This window comes from Paramisgurnus dabryanus, chromosome 8 (assembly GCF_030506205.2).
Source record: "Paramisgurnus dabryanus chromosome 8, PD_genome_1.1, whole genome shotgun sequence".
In the NCBI taxonomy this organism is placed as follows: Eukaryota; Metazoa; Chordata; class Actinopteri; order Cypriniformes; family Cobitidae; genus Paramisgurnus; species Paramisgurnus dabryanus.
Genome location: NC_133344.1, coordinates 32409417 through 32420600, shown reverse-complemented (window position 1 = coordinate 32420600; position 11184 = coordinate 32409417). Strand labels below are relative to the sequence as shown.

At 38.6% G+C, this 11184-nt stretch overlaps 1 protein-coding gene across 1 annotated transcript; it reads right to left on the bottom strand.

The window, feature by feature from the left end:
- Positions 1–3657: 3657 nt before the first annotated feature.
- Positions 3658–8398, bottom strand: gvin1l2 (GTPase, very large interferon inducible 1-like 2). The gene is made up of 2 exons (XM_065280004.1): positions 8344–8398; positions 3658–8216 (listed from the first exon to the last, which is right to left on the bottom strand). Exons 1-2 carry the CDS (start codon positions 8396–8398, stop codon positions 3658–3660), a joined length of 4614 nt encoding a protein of 1537 aa, XP_065136076.1.
- Positions 8399–11184: the final 2786 nt, after the last annotated feature.

Sequence of the window (11184 nt, the reverse complement as noted above, 5' to 3'; positions counted from 1 at the left end):
TTATTAAACAAATGGAGTTACTGATTTATTTCATGCGCAGAATCCATCAGCTCTGCGGTAAATTAAATACATCAGTAACTATAACATAAGTAGCCTACAAGCTGTCTCTGCATACACCCATAACATGGGGGTTTTGTAAATGATGAGCAATCTGGACTCGGGTAGACCTCGGTGTCCGTTTTTAATTGCATGAATCTTTTGTGTCCTCTTATTGGCCAGCAGTATGATGGCAGGGAAAGCATTACTGCACATGCTGATTAATTTTTGTCAAGGCTGGAATGAGGAAAATTACTGTCTGAACACAGTGTTGATTTTCTGCTTGTCAGTTATCTTCTGATTGGTTGTCAAGTTGTTTGAACTCTTGTGCATGGGTTGAGATAGAGGTCTCATGCTGGTATGTGGACAGGGAAAATTAGGATGTGTGGATGGGTGGCAGGAAATAAATCTGAAAATATTGTAGCAGGTGGGCTCACGCTCAGTCTTTTTTCGATGCTCTGTGATGTTCGTTTAGGATACATTTTATAAGCTATATTTAGAATCATACAATTGCAAGTTGTAATTTCTACTTCTGCTTGTAATGTTTATTTTAAGTCTGTTTCTGTAAAATAAAGAGAAAACTTAAGGCAAACAATCACCCTTAAAATCACACAGCGCTTCTATGGTTCAAGTCGTACCTCTCAGGCAGGTCATTTCGGGTATCCTGGAGAGGTGACATCTCCGAACCCCAACGTCTTTATACCGGTGTGCCTCAAGGCTCTGTGCTTGGACCACTGCTGTTTTCGATATACATGACATCTCTGGGCTCTGTCATTCGAAAACATGGCTTTTCCTACCACTGCTATGCGGACGACACTCAACTCCATCTCGGCATGCCTGAGGGACATTTCACTCAGGATGAAGGATCACCATCTCCAGCTTAACCTTGCGAAGACAAGATTCACTTACTTATACAGCCTTATGCACCCTCTTGATCCTTGTAGTCTGCCACAGAGCGACGGCTTGTGGTGCCATCTCAAACAGGGAAAAAACATTAGCGCGTACCTTTTCTGGAGCTGTTCCACAACTGTGAAATGATCTGCCAGTCGAGACACTACAGTATCTGCTGACTCTGTAGCTGTCTTTACGAATCGGCTAAACCCATATCTTCTGCCATTACCTCACTTCCTAATATAGGACTTACTGAGCTTTATCTATTTTTACTTTCTCTTTATCTGTACATTCTTAAAAAAAATACTAACCAACCCTTGGCTATGTAAATTGTGTTGGACTTGATGAAACTATTTTCAGTGCACTTATGTATTGCTGTTCTTGTGTTGCTATAATTGCTTCTATTGGTTACCTCATTTGTGAGTTGCTTTGGACAAAAGCGTCTGCTAAATGACTAAATGTAAATGTAAATACACAAAATAACGTTGATTATGTAGGTAGTGATACAAAAATTACATTTCCTTTGCCTGCTTAAACTGTTTATTTCCTTTTTGAATGACAACACCAACATTGTTACTGTTTAATTACACTGGCAAGTTTATGATTTGTTAATCTGAGTTTAAATTTAAGTGGTGTTAAAATTAAAATTAAATTGAGATCAACAAACCCTAGATTAGCTCTGAACTCTGCTTAATTTAATCCCTATTGACGTAATCCACCCTAAGAAAACAAAGCATGCAGATGGGTGTGAATGCACTATAAATAATGCATGATTCTCCTGACCTCGTGTGGTGATGTTGCCTAACTGCGCCCTTGGAGTTAATTTTGACAAAAACTTTAAAACAATTAACTGTAATAATGTAGATTTTGTAGTACTAATCTGTTTTAGATGGCTAATTTTCAATTGAAAAGTTTGGGTGAATTATAGAAGAGCAAATGTTTTAGCCATCAGCATTATTTTGTACGACAACCTGGCCTGTACATTATTTTCTATTTACTATTATTAGTCAAAAGTATGTGGATTTAGAGGGAGGGGATTTTTTGGGAAATTTTTGACCTAGAGACTATTTTACTGGACAGAGTACATTCTGCTATAGATAAACAACTTAGTAATATTCTTGAAAATACTGCTAGTTTACAGTATGTTTTCATCAAGACTCTCATTCCTGCTTGGCTAGAGAATTTCAACCACATCACACAATATGTTTTCTTAAGCTGTGGATATGAGAAAAGATCAAGCATGTTGTATTCATGCCTGGTACGCGTGTGCCTCAGTAGGTTTCTTTTATAGCTTGAGGAGTGCTTATACTGTCAGAGTTCGCGGTTGAACACTTTTTATGTCCATGAAGTACACATTATGGACAAATGTCTCAATGTTCTTGCTGTCAACTAACATCATGCCATATTCTCAAATGGCTTACTGTCAGATGGCATTATAATAATAACTGCTGGTAATGTTCTAGCAATTTACAAAACCATCATGACTTGGCTGTGCTTGATTCCCAGTCCGAAATTAAGTTAAAATGTGAACTAAAATGAAGTTATTGGACAAACAGGAGACTGTGAAAGGGAAAGATTTGCTAAAGAAGTGATTATATCAGAGGGGCGGGCACAGGGGGACAGGAGGGTAGAGGAGGAAAGCAGAGCAGAAGAATTTCAATGAGATGAGAGACACTTTGATTGGCAGTGTTATGAATCACAGTCTGTCCTTTAGATAAGTTGAACAGATGTTCAGCCTGATGTGAGCAGATTTACAGTGGCTTCAATGTCAACAAAAAACAAGATGGAGGGCCGTCATTTCGTCAGCTGGCAATGAGGACGCGACATCTATCAACCATCTGTGTTGTGCTGTGCTGTCTTGTGGCTATAAAATATAGCAAGACTGCAAATAGTATTTAAATAGTATTTAGTACAGTATAGTACTATAGTATAGTATTTAGTATAATTTTTTATTTGCGATATATCTTCATTTTTTAATACAGTGGCTTAGTGGGTAGAAAAATTGCCTCAAAGTCAGAATGTCACTCATGCTAGATCAAACAGGCCAAATCTTGTGAGATTTTGGGTTTAGGGTTAGGTTTGTGGGTTGAATAAAAACAGCAATTTTGGCTAGGACACAGCTCCGGCCTTAATCCTGTGAAATGTAGGGTTTAGGGTTAGCTTTGAAATAGGATTAGGATGAAAATAATGCTCATCTTGCGAGATTTTTAAGAGAATTTGGCTGTAGCTGGAAATGTCAAATTGCCCTTTCCCTAATGTGTGTAGATCAACTTGTATGGATTGACTTGTGTATAGATTAATTAGTTATCATTAAATAAATAAATATGTATAAGTATAAATATTAAATTATAATAAAAGTATTTGCTTGTTTGTCTTAATTTGTAAGTATAAAAGTAAAAAAGTTATTTAAAATAGTTATAAAAATTAAATAGACAAACTAGATTTGTAATAAAATTATTTTATTTGTAATCTATATATCAGAACAAGATTAATTATGAAATAACAGTGTCAGATATAGAGTCAAGACATTATCTGTATAATAATAAACAAATGAGTGAATATATCTGGGATCTAACTAATGAACATTTTAAGAAGCAAATATATTAGGAAGTACTCATAATTCTAGAAGGTGTACATATATATATAATCTATGTTTAATCAAACAAATTAAAATAATAAAAATCAAAGGCTTGGACATAATAATGGTTGTGCTAATGGTTCACTTTTTAATCACTCTGGGATTTCAAAGGCCTCTTTTAAGCTCTGTAAGGCCTCCATCTGAGTGATTTTTCCCCAAGCTTCAGGTAATTTTGCAGGTGCACACTGATACTTGTTAGCAAATTTGCTGTTGAACCTCATGAACACATATCTCCAGTACATTGCTGGCCCTATGTTCCTGGGATCCTCCGGTGAAATGTTCCAGTCTGGATAGATAGACTGGTACTCCTTAAAGGGCAAAGACAGGCCCTTCGTGTGTCTGTTTTGAAATTGGTTTTCTCCAACGATATCTGCCGAGCAAGTGCTGTGAGAAAGAGTGGTGGAGTTGGCGTTGGTGTAACACACAAGACCTTTGGGTCGATGCACGATGGCTTGGTGCACTTTATGTTCTGTTTCTCCCAGGTCACATGGAGCTTTGCAGAAAGGACAGCGCTTATCACAACCTTTCACTTTTTCATATAGCATGTCCTGAAGTTTTTTCGGGAGGTCATCAGGGACTTCAATGACCTCCTCGTTTTCCATAAATTCTTGAGCAATTGATGCAGATAATTCTGAGACCGATTGCTGTAGGTTTGCAAGGAAGTGGTCATGATGTGTAGTTAGGTCAAACAAAGATCTTTCCATGATTTGTGTTGGCACAGTGATTTTTCCTAGACTTTCCAAGTTGATGCAGATTTCTTCCAGTAATTGTCTAACACTACGGTGTTCCCCACGGCTGTTTTCAGATGCCTGAACAATGCTCTTCTTCATCCATTCAAAGATTTGCTGCATTCGCTGTACCCTGCGGTCTTCTATCATAACAGAACCTGACAGATGTTTGGTGATAAAGTTCTCTATACTCTTTCGACTGAAACTTTCACGGGACTGCAAGTATTCATGGAAATTTTCAAATCTGTCCTTTAGCAGCATGTCTTTAAGAAGTCCATAATGAAACTTCTTTGGTGAGCTATAAAGTTGCGCATTTTTCTTCTGGAGCATATCATCGAATATCTGTCGCTCCAGGCTGCTATAAATGAAGTCTTCAGCAGTCGGTTTGAGGCACAGGTTGGTGAAAGCTTCAGCTGCTTTTTGACATTGCTCTCTTTTTCGGAAATGATCAATGAAATTCTTCCTATGTTTGTCCTTGGTCTCACTGAGGAACCGCTCTTTCATTTCATTTTCCCTTATGACTGAGTCCTGCATTTCTTGAAAAGACTTCGCTGCCTTACTGCAAATGTATCCTTTTATTTCCACTTCATATTTGGGCTTTAGGTTGAATGGTTCCATTTTTAAAACTTCTAGGCCCTTGTCTACAGTTGCAAGTAATTCTCTCATGTAATTGTCTGAGTAGCCCTCATTGTGAAACAATTTGTCTGAGACTCTCCTGTCACAGTCCTCTACCAAATTGTTGGTGAATCTTTGTGCAACGTCTTTATTGTATTTCAGGGTTTTCTTCATCTTGCTGTTAAGAGCAAAATGTGCATTCCTCACTGTAAAACCATTCAGTTGGTTTGCATTCCAGAGTTTAACATTTTGCTTTTTCAGACCACGATAGCTTAGGTTTTCCTTAAGCTTCTCCGCCATCCTAACTAAGATTTCTTGTGTCTCTAGACGGAAATCCCGCATGTTTGATGGAAGGTTTTCCCAAACGCTAACGAATTCCCGTTCAAGCTCTTTGTTCTGAATCACCTGGTCAGTGTTCTTGCTGGTTTGCAGGAGTGAGGATATCTTGACCTCCAGGGCTGATTCAAGTGCTGTAAACAAGGGTTGTGTCTCAATTTTTAAGCTGTGCTGGATGGTAGCCGTCTCTAGTTTTGTAAAAACATCAGCTTTCATTTGCTCTTGAATGAAGCCTACTTTGTTTAGAAGCATTGCTCTGTACTTGTCCACATGTGCAATGTCAATATCCTTCTGCCTGATGTAGTCCCAGAGACTTGCTCTCATGTTGTCTCCTTCTGTATTTATTTTGGTAGTTGCTTCTTCTTTTAAGATTCTCAGTATGCCATCTGAATTCAAGGTCTCTCCATAATGTGATGCTGATTCTTTCAAATCTGTTATATGATAGTCCAACCCTTGAACCCAGCTATCCATTTGGTCAGTGAGCTGCTTCTTACCCTGTGCGAGTGTTGCACAGAGGCCAATAATGGGATCGGCTGTCCTTGTGTCTCCAAACTTTATGGCAACGTTTTCATTTTTTACAGACTCCCACAAGTTGCACATATGCTCCATAAATGAACCCAAGCAGGTTGGTTGGCCTTTTGTTGCTTTTTCATGGAACACAGCCAACAGGCTTTGCTTTAGCCCAAGAACTGCATCACTGTAGCTTTGATCATTTGGTGTAGTCACAAAGTTGTTGGTCCATGGGCTGGTCAGGTTGTGGCTTATAGCTATTTTTTTCGATTCCTCCAGAGACTGTCCTGTGGTCAGTAAATCAGTTACATAACTCATGATTTTTCCATCCATACCTTCTCCCTCTGAAGCAACCAGAAAGGTAGTCTTTCTCTCAAAATCTTTTGTGCAGAGAAGAGCATTGACAGCAATTTGAAGGTTGCCTCTTGTTTCACCTTCAAGCTCATTGGGGAAATTTACCAGCGTAACATCACTCAGTCCACTGACAAAAGTGGCCAGTTCACTGTCATGAACAAGACTTCCTGCTGATTGTGGTGCCCCTTGGCGGTTCAAACCTTCTGTCCCAATCAGCATTAGAAACTCACAGTCCATCTCCATTCTGAGGTTGTCAGGCAGGGTTAGGAGAAGCATGTATGCCCCTTTGATATGTCTTCTGCCCCACTTCGGGAAGTTCACACCAAACATTGCGGATAAAACCTCTGCGTTCTTTGAGTTGTGGAAACCTAAGATTGTTAAAACTCTCATTCGACTGAAGTTTGGCAGCTGCTTGTGTACCTCATAAAGAACGCTGTAAACCCAGTTAAAGGGGAAAGCGGAGGCATCACCATCATATAGTTCAAGTGGAACTCCGTAAAGGAGTAGTTCGGCACCTACATACGGTAAGCGAAACATGTCGTACAAGTCACTGTTTGGGCCACGGAAATATCTTTCGTAGACCAGTCCCATCTCCCGAAGGAAGTGTTCAAGTCCAATGCAATGTTCTTGCATTTCTTCCCCATCTGTTTCCCTGAGTTGGGACAGTTTGTCCAACTGCATAACTTCAAGTTTCACTTTCATCCAAGAGAGGAAAAATGCCCGCTGGGTGGTGTCAAATGTACACAGAGCTCCAATGAATGCTCTCATGGCTGTTGTTAATTTATAATCAAGTAGATTTTTAATAAGGCCTTCCTTTTCTTCTGTTAAGCCCTTGGTTGTGTGTAGCTGATGACGTCCTTCATTCTTCTCCAGCTGACACAACTGTTTCCACACTGCACCCTGCAGGGGCAGCTGGTTCTCCAAAAATGTGGACACTCCATCTTCAATTCCACTCAGGACCTCTTCAACTTCCCAGAATGCCATTCGACAGATATTATCTTCGTCAACTTTCATGTTGAGATCATTGGCCATACCTGCTGTCCCAACCAGGTTTGCAGTGTGCAGGTGTGGAATAAGGTGATTCAGAACATCTCTTAGGCTGTCAGCAATCCTTTCCTCATGACCATCACAGCCAGAAATCACCATTTCATCAGGAAGCTCTAAATCTTTCACCAGCCTTTGCTTAACTTTCTCAGTATAGTCCCACTGCCCATCCTCTTCCATTGGCATCGAACAGTCGATTAGAATCATGTGACTTGTATTGTCCCTCCACGAGGCAAGCAGTTCTCGCTCCATGGCACCAAAGCTTCCACAGAACACTATGAGGACTGCAGACGTATAGCACAAAAGACTTGTCTGTTTGTTGTAATTGGCAGCATCTCCACGGAGATTAGCCACTAGCACAGGACAAGGAAAGACACTATCACGATTATCTCCTGAAGTCAGATTCCAGCACACCTCCACCATTCCATCTGAGAGAACTCGAGGCAGCTGCCCTCCTTCCATGTCACTGTTTACAAAGCATTGATTTAGCTTGTGTGGACCCCCAAGCACATGGTTGAGTACTCGAGATTTTGAGACGCTGCAGTAACCTAGCCTCACTGCTGAGAGAAACGGCATCCTAGAATTGGCCATATTCTTCATGTTACTACCCTCAGATGGTGACTTCCACTGACCTAAAACATCTCTAAAAGGACACAGGAGGACAGTTCCCTTCTTTTCTGGATAAACAGGTGGAAGATATAGAGGCACTGCAAGGTTACACTGCAGCATTCGGTAGGTGATCTCTCGTCGTAGGAAACTATTCGTGGTCATGTACACAGCAGCAACCAGGTCCAAAGGATTGATAGCACACTGTGAATGTTCTTCCACATTCAAACCGTAGGCTCCTGCCACGTTTTTACAGCCGGTGTTACGGGCTTGGGGATTATACAGCCAAAGTCGCCGGAGGAAGGCATTTGAGAGCTCTGTTGGGTCCTGGGGAAATTGATCTTCAGTGCTTGGAGTGGTGATATACAATAGTGTTGTAAGATCCAGAGGTGACACCTTTTCCCTGTGCAGATCCAGCATTTGCAGTAGAATATGTTTGTCCCTGTCAGTTTCAGACACTAGAAGGACATAAAAAGTAAACCATAATGTCAATAATTTTTTTTCAGTAATCTTGAAAAATTACCAGTATCTAAGAAGCTGCAACAAATATGCTAAATATTGGGATGATGGATCTCAAAATCATACCTATTTCTGTAGTGCGGGGACCGGGGTCGGGGATAGTCGTCCGATGCAGAGACATTGTTTCTTTTTAGAGAATTCCTTTAGTGTTACTGGAGATAATGTACAAGCATGGCTAGGCCGACATGACCAGGCTGTTGTCCTTCTGTTACATATATAAAAAAAAACTCAAAATCAAACAGATAAACAATACACATACCCCCCCCACAAAAAAATAACAGATTACAAATGTAAAAGTAACTGTTAAATTGTAGTTTTAACACTTAATTTTGCCATAGTAACACAACAATGCTGTGATGCTTCTGTCTAATTTATATTAAATGTTTTCTCAACTGTATTCATCTGAGGAAGAAACTCCAGCTTGGTATCTTAAACATACAAAATTCTGTTATGCAGACTGGTCTAACTACAACTTAGTTTTAACGTTGTTGCTGTTAATCCAGTGCTTATACTTTTTTCAGCTTTGTTATAATGTACAACTCATATTAAGCCAGAAACTGTTAAGCACGTTCCTCTCTTCTTGCTTTCCTAAGTGTGCTTGTCACAAGCCACACAGATGGGAAGCAAACGTTTTAATTAAAATAAGTCTTTGCACTTCTCAACAAGGATTAGCCAGTTTTGTAAGTATCAAATAATTAACTATGGATCAGAGCACAAATCCCAAATTAGATTTAGTGTCAAACAAATGTACAGCAGTGCACATCTACACTATAATATGTAATAGTTAAAATGCTAAATCGTTTTATCGAAAAGTCATTATCTGCTTGCTCAGGTATGGGTAAAATTTGCTCACCTGTGTTCAACAGTGAATACCTCTTTATCTGTGTGTTGTAGAATTGACACTGACGTTGTCATGATGGTGAGCTCTTATATATTTTCACAGATTGATAAGGTCTGCCTTTCTGGAATTTTCCCCACCCAGTCCATTATGCATCCACGCACATACTGTTTCTCGATCACGTACACATCGAAACAAGAAAAAGTACCAAATAATACAGAACCCATGTGCTGTGCAATCTAATGAAACAATACCATAGATGTATTATTATATTAAGACACATAATATTATGGAAGCTTAGAAAGGTTGTGCACTATTATTATTTTTGCTTGCTTGTTTTTCGTGATATCGAAAAAAACAAAATAACGTGTTGTTTGGTTCGTAGACAGCAAAAGCATATTTAGCGAAATTAGCTTGAATGAACAAATTCGATTTTACTTGGACTATGGATTCGCTCAAGCTGAACAAGATTTGTCAGTTATGCTAATGAAAAAGAAACGTGTACATTATAACATTCATTAATATCGACATCCAACTTTATTTATTTATTTATTACATCATGTGCAATTATTTGCTACACTTGTGGTGACGGCAAAGACCCCAACTCGTATGCATTAGCAGTCCACCAACAAAATATTTGGGAGGGGAAATTTGGATTATGTCAGGATAATGAGAAAACAACTTTTTGTCATCTCGAGATCACCAGAAAATTAAGTCATGATCACGAGAAAACAAGCAAGCAAAAATAATAATATCACATTTCCTCTCTCGACTTCCGTAAAATATAGAAGTGTAGATGAAACACATGAAGAGTTTCGTTGAAAAACGAGATAACTCGGTTTTAAAAAAATTTCAGAAATCTTGTTTTTTGGTTGTGCATTCCAATTAATATCAATTCAACTGCAGTTGGATTGTTTTGATTTTAACTTCCATAACTTAAAAAATACAGCTAAGTAGCACCATAAAACAAAATAATAACATGATTACATAATAGTAAACATGTTTTGACAAAAATGTTAAAAACGGAGTTATCTCGTTTTGCAACGAAACTCTTCAAATAGTACACATGCATTTTAGTTTGTTTAAAGTACACAAGTGTTCTGAAAAAGGTCAAGCATCAATTATTTACGGATGCATTATTTACGGTTTTGTTTAATGACTTGTTTAATTGTGTCATTTATGCATTTTGCACAACAACTGCATGATCCTATAAAATTAATGTAATTTTAAATCCATAGAGTATATAAACAACGAAATGACATAAGCTATAGCCACGTGATTGAGTTTAATGTTTAATGATTTTGAAAAGTATGTTTAGATAAAATTATTAGAGGAACGGATTTTTGCATTAAATTTCACCTCATATGTGAGCATGTGTTATTCCGCGTCCCCGTGAACTCTGGCGAACTTTGGCGTTGTACCAAGAAGATGAATCTAGAAATCTACTAATATAATGTTGAGTCACATTTTAAGCCATACATTAACTACACAGAGGAGGCTGTCTGCACATTACCATACTGGGGTTTGGAAATGTTGTGAACGTTTCTTACACGTTTTAATTCCTCAGATAGCCAAATGCAGCAGCAACAGCAAAGAGCCTGTGAGCGCGCTCAGACGCTGATGACGTATGCGACTGCGCTAAATGCAGCGCCTGCTGCCAGAATAAAGTAATATTTCACAATTAAAACACTATCAATACGGCAAAAATCTCTGAAAAGTGACAAGGATGCAGCACAGAATTGATAATATTGTGCATATTAAACAGATTAAAAGAGTAAGAGATTAATGGACGCTTCTTTGATTTTGAGGTTGCATGCAAAATCCATTTTGCTAAAAAAAAACGAGTCAGTTTGAATAGGCATGACGCCTCTGGTCTCAAGGGTCCTAACATTTCTTGAGGCTGCTGTATATTTTTATTAGCAATAATTATATAAGTTGTACTATTGCTCATACTTGGGCTTTGATTTTTTTGGTCTATTATATTTAAACAAAAAAATTGAAAACAGGGAATTACACAAAAAAACAAAAGGTACAATCTACGGTATTAAACTTCATTGTGGTGCTTTATT